The sequence below is a fragment of the Penicillium longicatenatum genome, assembly GCF_028827895.1.
Source record: "Penicillium longicatenatum strain IBT 33135 chromosome Unknown contig_6_segment0_segment0, whole genome shotgun sequence".
NCBI lineage: Eukaryota > Fungi > Ascomycota > Eurotiomycetes > Eurotiales > Aspergillaceae > Penicillium > Penicillium longicatenatum.
Window position 1 is genome coordinate 3,963,033 of NW_026643123.1, and position 19,282 is coordinate 3,982,314.

Here is a 19,282-nt window from a genome sequence, read left to right on the forward strand (position 1 = left end):
GTACGTGAGTACTGAAGGTATCTCTGCTCTGATGTCGTGAAGACGATTTGTCTCATAAGATCATCCGGGCTTCAGCAGCATGGCTTGGTCTAGGATGCTACTTTGAGCAAAGCCCACAGATTCAGTGGCGCCTTTCTCTCGCCTTGCAAGGTGCAGTTTTTCGCTCCGACATTAAACGCATTGCTAATAAGACATAATTGTCGCGCCATTATTTCTTATTATAGAACCCCCCTTTGTCCCGGAGTTTGCTCGTCGGCTTGTCACCCAGGGCCGCAAAGACAACGCGCTGCAAGTCTTGGTCCGATGACCCGACTCACTAGCTACAGAAGATGATCAAGAGCTTGCGCATCAAGAGTTTATGCAGATTGATGCCCAGATTCCTCACGAGGTAGAGAGCTCTCACAGTTTCTGTGAGATCATGAAGATTCCGACTTATCGCCGGCGGGTCTTCATTGCTGTGTTTGTCCAGCAAGTTTGACCTACCTCAAAACATAGTCACATGAGCCTCTAAATCCTATGTTCATAGACCCCTCGAACAGTCGACTGGCGTTAGGGCTTGTAATGAACAATTATCAAGTTACCCTGTATAACACGCTAGGTCTCTTAACGGTCGATGCTCCTTCTGCTCTACGGAGTCTATACGACATGGGCAGCCCTTCTAAATTCCTCGGGGGGCCTTGTGGTTGGTCGCTTTGGCCGAATCACCATTCATGTTTCCCAGTGGCATGGTATGGATTTCTTGCTGTAGTCATTTCCGGAATATATTGCTAAGTTATAACAGGTTGGGTGTGCTCTCTCCATCGCCTGCGAAGCCGCCACGGTGGGCAAATCCAGTGGTATCTCTAATCGAGTTAGCAATGCATTTGGAGTGCTGTTTCTCTTCAAAGTTTTAAATTTTTTATTTTTTTTTTACATTTTATAGCTCCTGCGTGGATGCCATCTGTTTCATTTACTGCGCGGAAACTTTTCCCGCGATAATGTCGGATGAAATAATACCTAGTATTTATCATTCTTCCCTTACTTGGAGCTCCTCTATATGAGTTACCTTTCTAGATTCCAAAGGCTTGCCCTGGAAGAAGTGGCTAAGTTGTTTGGCGACGAAGCATTGCTGTCTGGCGTTGAAATTGCACACAGTCTATCGGTAAATCACGCAGAAAGATAGTGAGCGCGAAGACGAGGAGTATTGAACGTTAGAACGTTAGATTTTCAGAATTCCATGTTTGTCAAGATGATTAAAAAAAAAATAGAACAAAATAATGAAAAATTTTCGAACTAAAAGCAAACTAGAATAATACGAGCATAAACGAGGCACTGCCGGAGCCGATCGCAATCGGGCATCGATCAGCAAATGCGGATCGCCCGGAAAATAGCGCCCCTGGGCCACTTGCGGTACCATAATCTCATCCTTTTCTCTTTTCGCCACTTTCCACCCTTCACTATATACACCTTCCATCGGCCTTAAACATCTTTGTTTGATTTCGATACTTTTCAAGATGGGGTTCTCATCCCGTCTCCTCCGCATTCCGCGGCCAGAGGTGAGCGCCCCCTGCGATCGTGAATTCTGCCTTATCCGTTGCCTCCGGAGCTAATCATCTCGTGACCACAGTCATTTCTCTATGTTATGAGCCTCGAGACAGGCGCGTCATTGATTACCCTGTCGCTACTCTTGAATAAAATCAGTGGCCTCTATGGCCTCCTCGCCCTTTTGACCGGCTACCACTTGTCGCCCGTACAACTGTCCATGTACTTGTACTCGCTCGTCGCCCTCGCCATCACTGCCATCCTGTTCCCGCACATCCGAAAACAGTCCCCTCTGGAGTGTCTTGCGCTCGCCTGGCTTTACCTCATTGACAGTTTGATCAATGCTGCCTACACTGCCGCCTTTGGAGTGACTTGGTTCCTTGTGGTGTCGCAGGGTTACGATAGTGGCAAGTCCTCTGGACCAGGCAGCGAAACGATCGCGGAGACCGCCGGCTTCACCAGCCCCAAGTACGATGCCGCCTACGTCGAGATCCAGCACACGCAGGAGGGCAACAACTTTATCCCCCACCCACCCCGAGCCGCCGACCATTTGAGCAATGTTGTTGCCCAGCCCGAGAGCTTCCAGAGCATCGTTTTCATCTCACTTCTGTGGGCCGTGCGCGTCTATTTCGTCCTGGTGATGCTTGCATTTGCCCGCCAGACGCTGCGTCTTTGGATTGCAGTCCCTCGACACACCCAACTTCCCACCCACAGCCGCAATGTCTCGATCGCCAGTGTGGCAGACATCGACCGTGAACCATTCACACCTTACAGCCCTGATGGCCAGGGGTGGAAGGGTAAGCTGGGCCGTATCATGGTTGGTATCGGCCACAGCTACTGGCTCGGTGAGGAGGAAGAGGGTAACTGGTTGGGTAACCTTGGCCAGAAGTTCCGTGCCCGTTCCCAAAACAACAATGAGCTACCCGGTCCTTTGGAGCGAGAGCGAAGACGCCGATCCGGCACTGGTCCTCCCCAACCATCTCAGTCAATTATCCGCTCCGGCGTTATTCAACAATCCATCCCTGAGCACCCTGGGGTTAATGTTAAAATGCAGGACTGGTCCGAATCGCGATAATTGACCACGGCCCCCACTTCCCATCACACTCTGATTTTTCCCCTGAGGTTTCATCACATCACCTGTCACTTTGAAACTGGACCCCATATTTCCCTCCGCAGGCAACAATGGTCAACCTACGATACCCTTTTCTTGGGGCAAACCAAGTTTTTTCCTCCAGTGCGACACCGAAGAACACAATCCATCCGGGCCCTTGTGTTCGTACCATCGTTTCGCTCAACAATTGAATCAAAGCAGCGCTCGCTAACGCTTCGCGCTCGGGCGCACACGTGTCACAAAGCTTAGACTTTCACAAAACCATGACAAAATCATGACAAATGTATACGAACAAACGACTCTTGACTCAAATCCCGTTGAGGAATTGGACATCATATTGCGCACCTACTGGCTCTTTACTCGGCGTCTGGTATCTATGTTATCGAATTATCTAAAGGCGTTTTTGGTACCGAGGAGTTGGTGTGGATTTGAATGAAATCGAGCGTTGCTAGCTCTCGATGTGCATCTCATCTTCTTTGGCGTCTGGAGATGTACATTGACTTCATATGGGGGTGGGTCTATAACGTTGACGCCGGGTAGGCCAAGGTCTGGCAGATCTCATCATTGTACACAACTTATATACATGCATGCATTTCATGAATACCTTATAATGATCTTTATACAACCTTGATTCTTGCGAGACTGGTGTTCCGATATATATCCGTCGTCTACTTCCAACGTTTCAATGAATTGTATCCCTCTGTTGCTCACCCTGATTGGAATACGGAGATGATCTATCGATTTCAGATGAGGTAGCGGGCCACTGTGAATGTTGCAAGACTCCCAAAGGCAAGTTTGATACATTACTTGAAATTGTGTTCGTGAATCTCGGTTGGAAGGTTATCACTCATCGTAAATGTAAATAGCAATACATAATCCGCTGCATTTTTAAGTAATTATTTAGTGGAACCGCTCAGGGCTACCAGCATTGGAACAACCCTTAATCTACAAGTGGCCACCAGTCGGCCGGAACCTCAAACCCTTTCTGACTTCCAAGCTGTGAATCTTACAATGCTCTGGCATTATTCGGTTGCTTATAAATGTACGAAAGTTCTGATATCTTCAAGGTTCACTACCCTGCTTTCTCTTGCTTTAAACAAAGCTTCTTTCTAACAACCCAACCGAGGCAGACGTCAGGTAGTGTGAATACATGCATAACTCCCATCAGAACTGTAGTTTCTTCAGCTTGCGCAGCATATTCCTCCAAAGACCAATCAAAAATGCTTCAAGCAGCATCTGTATGGTGGATCGCGTGCTAGGCCCATTCATTCCCATATCCCAGTATGTTTTGATAGCCTTCCCAAACCGAGAAGACTCCAAGTCTTGTGGAGTTACAAGAATTGATTCCAGTCCATGACGGACCTCATATAGCACAGGCCCCGAGCTGTCAATCCACAGTGCAGGTTGTGTCTCCAGGGCTGTTCCAGCTCGATTCCATAACCGATGTCTTATTCGGCTTATGACTCCTTTTAATACCTTCCAAGTGACGCCGTACTCCAGAAGGCCGATTATGCCTGCATTGAAAGCCATCATTTCTTCGAAGGATAGGTGGAATTGTTCTGTCGGTGTACCGACGAGGTAAATGCCCGCGGCGTCCAACTGGACCGCAAACATCTGAATCCATGTTAGATAATTCAAAAGGATATCTCTTTTGAGTGTACATACCTTGGAATCTTGCTATAACTCTGAAATATCATCAAGGCAAGCATTCAACCCCGCGGACCCGGTACCCCTTCGCTGACAACTATAACCCCAAACATCAATTAAAGATATACGAGAAGGGATAAAAAAGGAATAAAGAACTCACCATAAAGATAGAAGAATCGATTGATAGACATGGTGTACAAGAAGAATTTGATTGATGGAATTCAAATGGGCAGAACATTGCGGTTTTAAACTGGTCAAGCTCAGAGGGGTTTCATCACACAAAGAACCTGCCGTTGATCCCCCTGAACACATCACGCGCAAAGCGACAAAGCGATGATCTTAGTTCCAAGCCACAATCTCGCGCTCTACACAGATCATTCTTTCCAAGCCCAATCGTCCCACCCGGTCTATTTTCGGAGAAACAAATTTCTGATATCGGGCATCCATTGGGCAGTCTGTAGCACAAAGATGGAAAGGACCTGTCAGAAAAGGGGCTATTGAGGCTGTCGGGCATTATCATGCAGACCTTATTTACACATCTAATTCTTAAAATCTTGGCTGCCTAGGTATGTTTTGGATATAGAAAAAGGGGTACCAAGACCAATGATTGCCTAGGTAGAATATGGAATATATTCCTGATGAATGTACGTAAATGTGAACAGACCGGGATGCTGTCTTGGATAGTATGGATACCTGGGTCGAGTCCCTAATTTGCTTTATACTGTATGTTTGGATTTTGAGGTTACCAATGTGATCTATCAGTTCCGTATAGGGCCGTATACGCATGAACATACGCATGAGCAGACGCTGAAAGAATAGATACTACTACCCATTTCGAGATAAATTCTAATAGATCTAGATTTAGTATTACTCGATATAAGTCATCATCATGATCTGCTGGCGTAGTGGTTAGCGCATCCGTCTTACACACGGAAGATCGCAGGTTCGAACCCTGCGCAGATCATTTTTTTTTTTTTTTTTTTTTTTTCAAATCCAGTTTTCTTTTTTGGCAACATCACCTCAACACTCGCTCACAGCGCGGAATCTATGCTTACAGTATATCATTCTGAATGACACAATCAATCATTGGGAGTGGTTTTTTTTTGTTTTGTTTTTGTCTTACACAACTCAAATATCTATGACAATTGCATGCGGGCTTCATTTCTTACTGGTCACTGTGTGGTCCCACCTCCTTGGTGGGGGGGGTCTTGCCATTGCATGATAAAAACGGGATCAGTTTTCAATTAGAATTAACCCCTATTATTATCAGGAACTAGTTCAATCATGACAACAGTTTCTTTGCTGAAGGGTAATTCAGCAATAAAGGCGAATAATTAGTTACCGCATTTGATTTGTAAACATGCACTAGCTCTCGACCGAGAGTTCAATCGGTAATAACCGCATTACTATTGGCACCCCGAAAGTAATGCGGATTGCGGTGAGTAGCATAGCTACAAAGCGCATATTCGAGCAAATCATGACTTCGGGGTATAGAACATCTTAACTACTGTACGTATAAATCTTAGTATGTGGGTACTCAAATTTTGCTATACAGCCAACGATGATTAATATGCCATGTCAATCGGGATCTGATTGTATACAGCTGCACTATAGCCTTTCAATGAAGAGCCTGCGCGGGCAAATGCCGACGCTGACGTGCTCGCCCTGGGTCACGAGTCCCCCGCACTATCGCCTAAAGCGGTAAGTTTGCATACCTTAAAGTATGGGTTTGCATTGATGTCGTGATCGTGCACCAATCAGCATGTTGCTGATCTAACCCCGATGGCGGAGAACTGACTGGTTGCCGCGAAGAAAACCGAGCCCTGGGACTTTTTTTTTCCTTTTTATATTTGTTGGATAAATCCAGTGAACGAGGGGAATCAATCGTGTCATTCCTTCTATCTCGTTTCTGTGCTTCCTGGGTGGACCTGCAAGGGAGATCGCTGCATGCGCCGATAAGCCAAGATCGCGAGCGATTTTCCCATCCCACCTTCTGCTGTGCCACAGCAATTATCAACCATGGCGTCTATCCAAACTGCTGGGGAAGCCGGTACGTTCGGAGACGAATACTTTTATTCAATCGCATGTTCAAGTACTAATTTGGGTGGTTTATATTAGTGGCGAGAATCGCCTACCTGGCTAGTGACGTTGTTCTCTCTGTTCAACCTTCCCTGCAGACGGACTCGTTGTTCTCCAAGTCCTTGAAGTCCTTAAAATCTAATAAGACTGCTAGCCTGCTGTCAAGGGGTACTCCTGAGGTCAGTCTATATCGGATAGAACATGGTGGCTGTAAGGACATCCAACTAAAAATCTTAACAGGTGCAAGCTGTGCGTTTCAACGAAGACCCTCTGCTTTCCGCTTTCTACCCTTTGCAGAAAGGCGAGACTGTCTCGGTTGTGACCGGTTCTTCTATTCTGATCACCTCCGTCCCTCACCTGTATCGCCTTGCCAGCTACCCAGTCGTCATCCATGTCGCTCTGGAATCCTCTCCATCCCCTGATTACTCCGTCATTAGCTCTATCCGGCAATGCGGATTCACATTCCTCCACTCCGAGACTGTGCAGGAGGCTCAGGATATTGCTCTGACAGCACATGCATTGGCTCAGAAGTCCGGAAAGGGTGTGATTCACTTCTTTGACCCGGCCAACTCCGCCAAGGACACCGCTATTCCTGTTGAGGATAACGAGGTGGTTAAGAATATTCTTAATCTGGGTGGTAATGTTGCTTCCCACAGCACTTCGGAAGCCGATACCCTGTACGTTGATTCCGGTCGTGTGGCCACTGTTTCCGAGGCAGTGGAAATTACTGCCGCACAGGGTGATGCTTCGTCCAGCCTGCCTGTGGCTTCCCAAGCCCAGACCCCGTTGAATGCAAGCGTTGCAAACTCCTCTGTTGGCTCATCGCGACGTGAAAGCAGCGCAGGAAGCGAAGCACCCAGCTCAACTGCTACTACCGTGGAGACCGCCAGCGTTCGCCCGGTCAGTGCCGCTGATATCTTTGAGTGGACCGCTCAGATCTGGAATGCTCTCTCCAAGGAGGTTGGTCGCACTTACCACGCCATTGAGTACACTGGATCTGTGGAGGCCAAGTCCGCCATTTTTGCCTTTGGCTCTACCGGTGTCTTCGCGGATGCTCTCGCCAACGCTAGCGGTAACAGCGATCTCGAGAATATTGGTCTCATCACTGCTCGTGTCTACCGGCCCTGGGTTGGAGGTCAGATCGTGAACTCGATTCCCTCCTCCATCGAAAAGATTGCTGTTCTGGAGCAAGTTCGCAAGACCACTAAGTGGGGACCATCATTCATGGACCTCCTTTCGAGCCTGACCCCATCCAACCTGAAGATCGTTGGATACCGTCTTGGATATGTGGAGCCCTCTACCGCCGTCCAGGCCCTCCGTGGAATTGTTCAGAACCTCAACGCTCCCTCTCCCATTCAAAACTTGGATATTGGAAGCTCCAAGGCCCCCGCTCCCCAGCCTGCTCTTGAGCAGCCTCACATTGAGAATGCTTACCTTAAGATTTTGAACCAGCTCTTTGGAGAGCGTCTCTACATTGCGAATCAGATTGATTCTAAGAATGCTGGTATCTCATCTACTATTGCCGCCAGCCCCGAATATGGATTTGGATCTCTGATCGCGCGCAAGGAGCACCGCACTCGCTTCATCAAAGAGGTTGAGGAGGCATCCAAGTCTACCACCTTCGCCACTGATACCCCTAAGACCTGGCTGTCTCGCTGGGCTCTGAGCGCCAGCGATAGTGCTAAGGCCAACAAAATTGCCCCGGATGTTATCTCTCGCCTTTCCAACGATGGTTCTCAGCTGTCCCGTCAGCTTCTCCAGTCTAAGAAGCTCTTCTACGATGAGTCTCAATGGCTCATTGGTTCCGATGCCTGGGCCTACGATCTTGGAAACTCTGGTGTTCACCACGTTCTCGCCTCCGGCGCCAATGTTAACATGCTGATCATCGACTCGCAACCCTACTCCGAGCGTTCTGCCGCTGACCCTACCCGCCGCAAGAAGGATATTGGTCTCTATGCCATGAATTTTGGCAATGCCTACGTCGCATCCACTGCTGTGTACAGCTCTTACACTCAGGTTCTCCAGGCCATGGCCGAGGCTGAGCAGTTCAAGGGTCCTTCCGTCGTCGTTGCCTACCTGCCCTACAACCAGGAGAATGACTCTGCCCTCACTGTTCTGCAGGAGACTAAGAAGGCTGTTGAGCTTGGCTACTGGCCTCTTTACCGTTGGAACCCCGACAACGAGGAGAACAGATTCTCTTTGGATTCGGAGCGCATCAAGCGGGAGCTGGAGGAGTTCCTTCGCCGTGACAACCAGCTTACCCAGCTTATGAACAGCAAGCCTAAGTACTCATCTGTTCTTTCCGAATCTTACGGTACCGAGGTCCGAGCTCTGCAGAAGCGCAAGGCTAAGGACTCATACGAGAAGCTTCTGGATGGCCTCTTTGGTGCTCCTCTGACCATCCTGTTTGCTTCTGACGGTGGAAACGCCCAGAACATTGCCAAGCGTCTTGGTAACCGCGGTCGTGCTCGTGGCCTGAAGACTATGGTTATGGCCATGGACGAGTACCCCATTGAGGATCTGTCCACAGAGGAGAATGTTGTGTTCATTTCCAGCACTGCTGGTCAGGGTGAATTCCCTGTCAATGGTCGTACTCTGTGGGAACACGTCAAGAACTCTGGCGACCTTGATTTGTCTTCCATCAACTACTCCGTCTTCGGTCTTGGTGACAGCCACTACTGGCCGCGTAAGGAGGACCGCATCTACTACAACAAGCCTGCCAAGGACCTTGATGCCCGTGTTTCTTTCTTGGGTGGTCGCAAGCTTACCGATCTTGGTCTTGGTGACGATCAAGACCCGGATGCTTACCAGACTGGCTACTCCGAGTGGGAACCCCGTCTGTGGCAAGCCTTGGGTGTTGATAAGGTCGAGGGTCTCCCCGAGGAACCCGCTCCTTTGACCAATGAGGACATGAAGATTCAGTCCAACTACCTGCGTGGTACCATCGCTGAGGGTCTCCTGGATCAGACCACCGGTGCTATTTCCGCTAGTGATCAGCAGCTTACCAAGTTCCACGGTACTTACATGCAGGATGACCGTGATATTCGTGAGGAGCGCAAGGCTCAGGGTCTTGAGCCCGCTTACAGCTTCATGATTCGTTGCCGTCTCCCTGGTGGTGTTGCCACTCCCAAGCAGTGGCTGCAGATGGATGCCATCAGTAGCTCGCATGGTAACGAGACCATGAAGCTCACCACTCGACAGACCTTCCAGTTCCACGGTGTCATCAAGAGCAAACTCCGCGGTGCTATGCGTGCAATCAACGCGTCTTTGATGGACACTATTGCTGCTTGCGGTGATGTGAACCGAAACGTCATGTGCAGTTCTCTCCCCGAGCTCTCCGAGTTCCACCGTGAGACCTGGGTCTGGTCCAAGAAGATTAGTGAACACCTTCTCCCTTCCACCACTGCTTACCACGAGATTTGGCTCAAGGATGAGGCCGACAACAAGATCCAAGTCGCTGGAGATGCCGTTGTTGACCACGAGCCTCTCTACGGCCCCACCTACTTGCCCCGCAAGTTCAAGATCACCATTGCCATTCCTCCCCACAACGACACTGATGTGTATGCCCACGATATTGGTTTGATTGCCATCAAGGGCGCCGATGGACACCTCGAGGGTTTCAACGTTCTGGCTGGTGGTGGTATGGGTTCCACCCACAACAACACCAAGACCTACCCCCAGATCGGTCGCATGTTTGGTTACATCCCCAAGGACCAGATCCACATTGCTTGTGAGAAGATCATGCTCGTGCAGCGTGACAACGGTGACCGCAAGAACCGTAAGCACGCCCGTATGAAGTACACCATTGACGACTTGGGTGTCGAAGTCTTCAAGGGTATGGTTGAGGCTCTGATGCCCGAGGGCTTGCGCTTCGGCGAGCCCCGTGAATTCAAGTTCGATTCGAACGTCGATACCTTCGGCTGGCTGAAGGACGAGAAGGGCTTGAACCACTTCACCTTCTTCATTGAGAACGGCCGTATTGAGGATACTGCCGACTTCAAGATGCGTACTGGTCTTCATGCCATCGCTTCTCTTGGCAAGGGAGAATTCCGTCTCACTGGTAACCAGCACTTGATCCTGTCAAACATCACCGATGAGGATCTGCCCCTGATCAAGGAGACCATGGCTAAGTACAAGCTCGACAACACCGCTTTCTCTGGATTGCGTCTGTCTTCCTCGGCCTGTGTCGCCTTCCCTACTTGCGGTCTGGCTATGGCCGAGTCTGAGCGTTACCTACCCGTCCTCATCTCCAAGCTTGAGGATACTCTTGAGAAGAATGGCCTGGCTCGGGATAGTATTGTCATGCGCATGACTGGTTGCCCCAACGGTTGTGCTCGCCCGTGGCTTGCTGAGGTCGCCTTCGTTGGTAAGGCATACGGCGCTTACAATATGTACCTGGGTGGTGGCTACCACGGCCAGCGTCTAAACAAGCGTTATCGCTCCTCCATTAAAGAGGATGAGATCCTTGAGATCATGAAGGATCTTTTCTCTCGGTACTCTAAGGAGCGCAACACCGATGGCGAGACCCCCGAGCGTTTCGGTGACTGGTGTATCCGCGCCGGTGTCATCAAGGCGACCACTGATGGACGAAACTTCCACGAGGGCGTAAGTTGAAACCTCTTCCTCCGCATTGAACTGTCAAATCTAACATTATATACAGGTCGCCGAAGACGAGGAAGAGGAGTGAATACTGGAGCAGCTTTCAGTATAAAATATCCGACGTGTTTATGACTGCCATTAGAAAACTAAAATGTCTTGTTTTTTGTTGCAATAATTTCGTGCCTATATCCTTACTTGTATCTAGAGCATTTCTCTTTGGCGAACGAATGATTCCGCTCGTGCAAAAACCTTGGTTGGTTTTGATTTCTACATATCTGTCATGTGTCCAAGGATGCTACGTGCAAATGAACACTCAATACCGAATATTTTTCGTTTTGCTGGAGGTATGGTATACCCAATATTCTTGAGAACATATTGTTTCAAATTCATCAGATATAGTGTAATGTTCAAGTCCTGCTCCAAATTCCATCCCTCCAGATCACTTATAGAGTGTGGGTGTGCACGTGATCTGTAGGTGGAGTGTTTTTGGCGGTGAGTGAAGCTTCGTATTTTCTGCCACCACCGCCCCGCTTATCAAATCGATAAATCCGTATAAGAGAAAAAAAGTGACCGCAACACTTCCGACGAGGCATGTCGCTCAGAAGTTTATGACTTTGAATGAGCTCTCATCTGAAACAATTTATTCTTATTGAACCTGATACCCATTTCATCCTACCACAATGGGTTCCCTTGAAGACGACCCGGTCGTTTCTTCATACGATGTCTTCCTTACTGACTCCGAAATCTCTCGCTACGTCTTCCAGTACATCGACCGCCCCCAGAATAAACCTTATAATGAGCGAAAGGGTCAGAAGCCAGTTGAGCTTCGAATGAAACCCAACACAGGCCTTGTCGAAATCGATGTCCCAATCAACACTCGCGTCACCTATGATATGGAGAAGGGTCTTAAATATGGTGAGGCCATGAAGAAGAGCCGCTCTGCCCGTGATGGGGGCTCCTTCGGTATGTCTGGTGGCTTCAGTGGTGGAAGCATGGCTACAGGAGGGGCTGTCAGAGTCAAGAACGAAGGAGCGGATGTTGAAGTGTTTGATAAGAAGAAGGTGATGGACGGGAGTTCGGTGGTTAGGACACAAGCTCTTGGCGGACGGATAAAGCCTCCAGAGGAGGGAGATCCTGTTCATATGCTGGGTACTTTCAAAGGAAGTATGTTTATCTTTCCGCTCCGGATCATTGGACTATGAGCGAAGCAAACACCTAACGATTATCCTTAGAAAACCTGCACCTTTCACCCGTCACCGCAGTCGTTCAATTACATCCTCAGCTTCACCACATAGATGCCTTGGATGAGTTGCCCAAGGCAAGGGGAGCAAAGGGCAAGAAAGATGAAGAAGAGCGTGCGGAGCCCGAAGCCCGTGCGATCGACGTGAAAGTCAAGGGCGCAGAAGATGGCGGTGCCATGCTTGTTGGCAATTTAGATTTGCTCAAGAGAATGCAAGAAGAAAAATGGAAGACCCTAGACTGGGTGGATGCAGAGGTATGTCTCCGGTTTGACGGCTTCTTCAGACTTTACAGTGAAACCATATCTAACTTAACAAAATTGCAGACTGAAGAGTCCTGGTACACGTATGAAAACTACATGATAAACCAGAACCCAGAGGAACTACCTCAGCTTGAATCTGTCATTAACAGCGAGACTTATCTTGATGGCATGAGTGCGCCCCGGATTGACCCTGCACACCCCGAGATGACGGGGTGGGCTATGAAGCAAAACCGACAGAAACAAAAAGAGGGCTCCTCTTTGAGCGAGGATGAGGAGAGCTGAGCTTTCTGGTCGCGATGGAAACAAATAGTTCTCTAGACAATGCCAATAATGAAGATGGTTATCTTAATTCATTAACAACTCTTTTTGTGATCTTTGCATAGTTCGATTTAGGCACTAAGCGATGCTACAGGTATCAATGGCCCACTATAGACCTTCCACCATGGATGTCAATTAATAAAATGTCTGCCATGTAGGTAGTCATAACTCACGTTATCAAATACCCGATCGACTTTCTATGTTTGCCACCTTTAGAGCGATCCGCCAATCAGCACCGGCAGAAACCAGGAACAGTCACGTGCAATCACGCGCTCGCAATCTGATCCGCGACTTTTTTCTCTCCCGGATGTCCGTAGTTCTGCACGATCATCCCCTTTTCTTCCTCAACCCCATTTCTTTCTTTATATCCATTTATTAGTTTGGGCTGAGGGCTGCGGGACGGCATTCTAAAGGAAAATAGAAGCCGCTTCATCATCGGGTAGCCACTAGCCCGTCGCTTCTTCTTGTCCCTTTTTGCGCCTCTACAGCTGATCGACTATTTGCATTCCGTTCATTCATATTACGCCGATTTATCTTGTTTTAATGCCTCCCCACCTTCGATCTACCTACTACTGTTGATTTAATATCTCGTCTTTAAGCGACTCTTTTTGCATCATGTTGTCTCGAGTGGCCCGGCAGAAGAATGCCATCTTCCATCTGCGGAAGGCGAATGCTCATCGGGCTTTAGGCACATCTTCGATGCTGCGCCTACACTCTAGCTCAGCTCGACCGATCTCAGTTGGGAATTTGCCAAGCACAACAGGAGAAAAGCGGAGGCCCTCTCTCCAATCGCATCGCAATCTCGCTACCGCCGCCGACCCTTCCGTCCTAAATCATGCATCCTATATGTCCATCGAAGATACTCTACCGCAATCTTTGGATCACTCCAAGGCCCAAGAAACATCCTTCCATGCCCACGAACCATTTGACCTCTCGTCTTTGATCGTCGTCAATGAAGTACCTCAGACCCACCTGAAAACCTTTCGCAAAATCCGAGGTATTGGCGGTGACACGGAAGAGATGATGGCAAACTTCGATATGTCACTCAGGGTCGGCCGGTTCGATCGGGCTGCGTCTTTGATCAGTCGGCTGAGCTCCGTTCATGCGCCCGATTCTCCTGAATTCCTGGCTTTGCACAATCGGTACCTGAAAGATATGGTCGCGCATATGATCATGACTCGACAAAATGACATGATCTGGCCAGTGCAAAAATGGTTCGAGGTTGATATGCCAGCTGGAGGTGTGCGGCCTGATGCTACAACCTTCGCAGCCATGATTCGCATGGCGCTGCGTATGCTTCATGGCTCTAAGCGAGATAGAACGGTTCGTCGCTACTGGGAACTTGCCAAAGAGGTGAATCTCCATGAAGAGCTCTTGGCTCTTGAAGTTTTAACCGACTTGGATTTGGGTGAACTGTCTGAGGTTCGTATTTGCTGCCACCCGTGATTCCCTACCATGCCATGAATTAATCTAACTTGCTTGTTCTTAGATATGCTCCTCCGATCTGGGTCATGCCAAATTCGATCTTCAAGAACTTGAGACCTCTTCCAATCTCGATTTGACTCCTGAAAACCTTGACCAAGTTGCGGAAGTGCTGTCTAGTGAGCAAAAGGGTCTTGGTCTTTCATCCCTGAAGGAATCGCTTGCTTTGTTTGCGGATAAATATCATATCTCTTTGCCCGCCGATTTCGAAGGCAGCGAAGAACAAAAGAAAGAGTTATACCAACAACTTAGGCAACGACAAGTTGAGACCGATACCATGAAGTCAGCCCATGATCGCTGGCAAGTCGAGTTCGAACAAATGACTCGAGTTGGTGTGGACGTGGCGTCTTCGAAGAAGAAGATCAAGAACTTCATGAGCCAATGGCACACGGATCTTGTGGCCAGAATTAATGACGAGAAGAGGCTTGCCGCTGAAGAAGAAGGGAAGCCGATTCGTACAGCCGAACAGAAATCCCGTTGCGAGTACGCGGTGTTCCTCGACTGCCTTGATGCCGATCGTCTCGCTGCAATCACCATGCTTGCGGCGATTGGCACATTCACTCGCGTAGGAATGGACATGGGTATCAAAGTTTCTTCTATCGCGTCGACGGTTGGCCGAGATGTTCAGGATGAGTTAATTGCCATTGCATGTCTCAAGAAGGCTGAAAGCCAAGGCACTCAACGCGTCAAAATGTTAAAACAACTCCTCAGCAATCGCAAGCATAATGATGGACGCCCAGCGTGGAAGCATCTGTCAGAGACCGCGCAGAAGGATGACACTGATTTGGCCTGGAGTACGCGGGTTCAAGTCAGAATTGGTGCAGTGTTGACAAGCTTCCTATTTGACGTTGCCAAGGTCCCCGTTTTCACTAAGAGCGAGGAAACTGGTGAAATCCTTACGACCATGCAGCCAGCCTTCCAGCATGCTTATCAGATCTCGTTTGGTAAACGCTTGGGTCTCCTTAACTTGCATCCAGAAATCGTCAAAACCATCAAAGCAGAGCCCCCGGCTGATGTGATTGGTCGTCATCTTCCTATGGTCTGTGAACCGAGACCTTGGATGGGACCAAAAGACGGAGGTTATCTGCTCTACCAAAGCAGTATTGTCCGCACCACCCCTGGTGAAGGTTTACAGCCTCTTTATATTAAGGCTGCTCTGAAGAATGATGGGCTCAAGGAAATCCGACGCGGCCTTGATGTTCTCGGCGGCACCGGCTGGGTGATCAACCGAGATGTGTTTGACATCATGCTCGAAGCTTGGAACACTGGCGAAGTAATCGCAAATTTGTCACCGCTTGACCCAAAACTTGAAGCTCCCCCAAAACCAGATCCAAAGGCTGGTGTGGCGGCAGAAAAGGAGTGGCAAAACCAGATGCGTGATATGGAGAACCAACGGTCTTCCTTTCACTCACAGCGATGCTTCCAGAACTTCCAGATGGAAGTTGCGCGTGCTTTCCGCAAAGAGACATTTTACCTCCCTCACAACATGGACTTCCGTGGTAGAGCTTATCCGCTTCCGCCATATCTCAATCAGATGGGAGCCGACAACGCCCGAGGCCTGCTTCTGTTCAGTAAAGCAAAGCCACTAGGTGTTAGTGGTATGCGCTGGTTGAAGATCCACCTGGCAGGATTGGCTGGGTTCGACAAAGCGAGCATGGCTGAGCGTGAGCAGTTTGCCATGGACAATCTTGACAATATCCTCGACTCTGCCAACAATGGCCTCCACGGAAAGCGATGGTGGTTGAAGGCCGAGGACCCATGGCAATGCTTGGCAGCTTGCTGCGAACTCCGTAACGCTCTTCGGCACCCCAACCCTCTCGAATATCCATCTCGTCTGCCGATTCACCAGGATGGTTCATGCAATGGCTTGCAACACTATGCCGCCCTCGGTGGTGACAAGATTGGTGCCCAGCAGGTCAATCTTGAGCCTTCCGACAGACCATCTGATGTTTATACTGGTGTCTCGGAATATGTGAAGAAATCTGTGGCGGAGGACGCTGCCCGCGGTCACAAGCTGGCCGCTGTTCTTGATGGGAAGATCACTCGAAAGATTGTCAAACAGACAGTCATGACTAATGTTTATGGTGTGACTTTCATGGGTGCGATGAGACAAGTCCGCAAACAGCTCGTTGATCACTACCCGGAGATGAGCCTCGAAGAAAAGAAGCAAGGCTCCTTATACATTGCACGCAAAATTTTCCAGGCTCTGTCAACTATGTTCAATGGAGCTTCCGATATCCAACACTGGCTAGGTGATTGTGCGAGTCGCATTACTCAGTCTGTGTCTCCTGAATGTATCGAAGAACTTGCCAAGGAAGCATTATTGCCCGACCCCGAATCTTCTGAGTCATACGACCCCAAGACTGTTGATCCAACCAGAAAGTTCCGGTCAACTGTCATTTGGACCACGCCGCTTGGTCTCCCTGTTGTTCAACCCTACCGTACCCGAAAGGCGCGACGTATTTCGACCACTCTGCAGGACCTGAGCGTTGTTGATTACAATGCTGAAGATGTGGTCTCAAGACGCAAGCAGCTTCAAGCTTTCCCTCCGAACTTCATTCACTCTCTTGATGCGACTCACATGATGCTGTCCGCCAATGCTTGTGACCGGGCTGGCCTCACCTTCTCTGCCGTCCACGATTCCTTCTGGTCTCACGCCAGTGATGTCGACAGCATGAATCGCATTCTTCGAGACGCCTTCGTTCACATGCACTCGGATGATGTTATCGGGCGACTGCATGCGGAGTTCAATGTCCGGTATGGCAAGAACCTCTTCTTGGCTAAGGTTGAGAAGAGCAGCCCGATCGGAAAGGCCATTACCAAGCATCGCAAGGGAACCCAGGTGAAGAACCAGAGATTCCTTGAGCTTATTGCTGAAAACCAGCGACAAATTCTCTTGCGGTCAGACGACCCCGAGGACCAGGCGGAGGGTCGTGCCATGAAGACAACGGCCAGCATCTTTGAGTCGATGGGCGGCACCGACGATGACCTGATTATCATGAACAGCTTGGGAGCAACGGACATTGGCAAAATCCCTGATGATCTGGCGACCGCTGAACGGCGAGCCGACTCGAACATTGATCTTAACGACCCGGCCATTGGAAGTCTGTTCCAGGATTTCGACCTCCGCGAGAAGGTGAACGCTAATGAGATCACCGACTTCGATGAAACCACCGAAGACTTTGCTCCTAAGAAGAGGGCGGCCACCAGCAGTGTGTGGTTATGGCTACCCCTTCGTTTCCGCAATGTTCCCGCCAAAGGCGATTGGGACATCACCCGCATTCGGGAGAGTGAATATTTCTTCTCCTGAACAAAATCATTCGTGCATGGAGTTTTGGGGACGCATGTGGTTGGGGCGTTGTATAATATTTTGGATTCTTGTTCTATATCGGTTTCGCCGATTGTATATCTACTGCCATACATGGCTACCTCTGCATATATTCATGTACTACATGCTCTATTTATAAATGATCAATACCCATTTTCGAAGAAAATAACCTTCCCCTGCTTTTTTTGTATGGTAAACTGGCTGTCGTCACCTAAGAAGACATTTCGGCCTACCTCCCAAGGTCCAAGCGTCTTCTTTTTAACCTCAGGATCCATTTGTCTTATTGATCTGAGGTTGCTATTTCAGACGCAGTACGCATATAAGTGGTATTGTAAGCCAATAGATTTGAAATCACTATTCACGTGTTTGATATGCGCCCGGGATTTACTCCATACTTCATCTTGACTCATTGACCCTTCAAGACTAGTGTCTTCAGCCATTACTCTGCTACGTTCTCCTGTGCTTGTCTGCTCGCAAGTCTCATTTGAACCCTTTGTCGAAGAAAACAAAAGGTCCCATATTTCACGCAAAGCACTGATCTAATCTCGCCAAAGACGCGAGACGACTATACCGAGTGGGAGATATCCTCACATCCTGATCCAGATGAGGCAGGCCCCCCAACTGCCAATGAAATAGAAATACTTCGGGAATTCGTTGAGCATTATGGCATGCCCGACATGATTCCAGCAGGCGATGCTGCCCGTCGCTTCATGTCACTTCGAGATGAAGACAGCGTGATCGAAGAGCGCCGTCTTAAAGGTGTCGATAAAGGCGAGCGCGTTGCCTGGTTACTGTGGGACGCTGCTATCGAGATGCCGCGCTACCAGCCTGCTATCTTAGAGTTGGTGGAGGCTATACGAGCCCTTTCAGAGCTTGATAGAACCGAGGAACAGTTTCGCTCATCAAGATTCCAAGATACGCTAGAAATGTGGAGAAATCTGGAAGCATTTGAAAAGATTTGGCAAGATAATGATACCCGTGAGTGATTTGCTACTTCATTTTCACTAAGGAGCATAAAGCATATTGGTCGTGACTTATTGATCAATATTCGGGGACGGGACTTACCTCAGCCTACCTGCTTGAGGGCCAAATTTCGGCCTGGTCTCTGGCTAATGTGCCGATTACAGTTTACTGGCAATTTAGATACGGTACATATCCCTTTCCGGGGTGGTGCGCCGTTGCCAATGCCAACCCTTTCTATGCCCATCATCTTGCCACGTATCCGCCGCAAAACCCTAGGTCAAACGAATTAAGCCCGGCATTGCGAATTCCTGTCTTTGCGCTAGAGCAGGATCCTTGGAATCATGCGCCAGAGCGAGGCCCGCAGCGTTCTCCGTCGTACTTGAAGCGCCACAACCTCCGAGATACACGCGTGGCTATGGATTATATTCTTATGCTGAATGTTGGTCAAGAGGCATAACAATCACTGCGCTTTGTTTAGCTAACTTCAGTCTTTAGACCGTTGTAAATGCCATGGTTCCCGAAATTGCAGGATCTGTCATCTTCGAGTTTGTAGGAAAGTAGGATTTATCTCCACTTGAAAGCATCAAAAAAATGCCTGATTGGAATTTATAGAAGGGAGACTCATTATTTTCAATAAAGCGATGGGATTTTTGGAGAGAGCGGCTGCAATGGATCAGTGAACAGGATGAGCTAATAGAAAGAACTCGCGATGATGCCCGGAAGCTTGTGAGAC

The 19,282-nt window shown here is 49.0% G+C and overlaps 6 protein-coding genes across 6 annotated transcripts; 5 read left to right on the forward strand and 1 right to left on the reverse strand.

Annotated features, from left to right (window-relative positions):
• Positions 1-1,493: 1,493 nt before the first annotated feature.
• On the forward strand, positions 1,494-2,596 carry N7484_009679 (inositol phosphorylceramide synthase regulatory subunit KEI1; the record flags this gene model as incomplete). Its single annotated transcript, XM_057120066.1, has 2 exons — positions 1,494-1,535; positions 1,607-2,596. 2 exons carry the CDS (start codon positions 1,494-1,496, stop codon positions 2,594-2,596), a joined length of 1,032 nt encoding a protein of 343 aa, XP_056969621.1.
• Positions 2,597-3,796: 1,200 nt separating this feature from the next.
• On the reverse strand, positions 3,797-4,470 carry N7484_009680 (uncharacterized protein; the record flags this gene model as incomplete). The annotated part of the gene is made up of 3 exons (XM_057120067.1): positions 3,797-4,246; positions 4,298-4,305; positions 4,440-4,470. 3 exons carry the CDS (start codon positions 4,468-4,470, stop codon positions 3,797-3,799), a joined length of 489 nt encoding a protein of 162 aa, XP_056969622.1.
• Positions 4,471-6,298: 1,828 nt separating this feature from the next.
• On the forward strand, positions 6,299-11,045 carry N7484_009681 (sulfite reductase (NADPH) subunit beta; the record flags this gene model as incomplete). The annotated part of the gene is made up of 4 exons (XM_057120068.1): positions 6,299-6,329; positions 6,398-6,537; positions 6,599-10,963; positions 11,019-11,045. The coding sequence occupies 4 exons, from the start codon at positions 6,299-6,301 to the stop codon at positions 11,043-11,045; spliced, it is 4,563 nt and encodes a 1,520-aa protein (XP_056969623.1).
• Positions 11,046-11,637: 592 nt separating this feature from the next.
• Positions 11,638-12,740, forward strand: N7484_009682 (uncharacterized protein; the record flags this gene model as incomplete). The annotated part of the gene is made up of 3 exons (XM_057120069.1): positions 11,638-12,121; positions 12,190-12,452; positions 12,522-12,740. The coding sequence occupies 3 exons, from the start codon at positions 11,638-11,640 to the stop codon at positions 12,738-12,740; spliced, it is 966 nt and encodes a 321-aa protein (XP_056969624.1).
• A 651-nt stretch (positions 12,741-13,391) lies between these two features.
• N7484_009683 (DNA-directed RNA polymerase) lies at positions 13,392-17,568 on the forward strand (the record flags this gene model as incomplete). Its single annotated transcript, XM_057120070.1, has 2 exons — positions 13,392-14,198; positions 14,266-17,568. 2 exons carry the CDS (start codon positions 13,392-13,394, stop codon positions 17,566-17,568), a joined length of 4,110 nt encoding a protein of 1,369 aa, XP_056969625.1.
• Positions 17,569-18,263: 695 nt separating this feature from the next.
• Positions 18,264-18,572, forward strand: N7484_009684 (uncharacterized protein; the record flags this gene model as incomplete). Its single annotated transcript, XM_057120071.1, has 1 exon — positions 18,264-18,572. One exon carries the CDS (start codon positions 18,264-18,266, stop codon positions 18,570-18,572), a length of 309 nt encoding a protein of 102 aa, XP_056969626.1.
• Between the last annotated feature and the right edge of the window lie 710 nt (positions 18,573-19,282).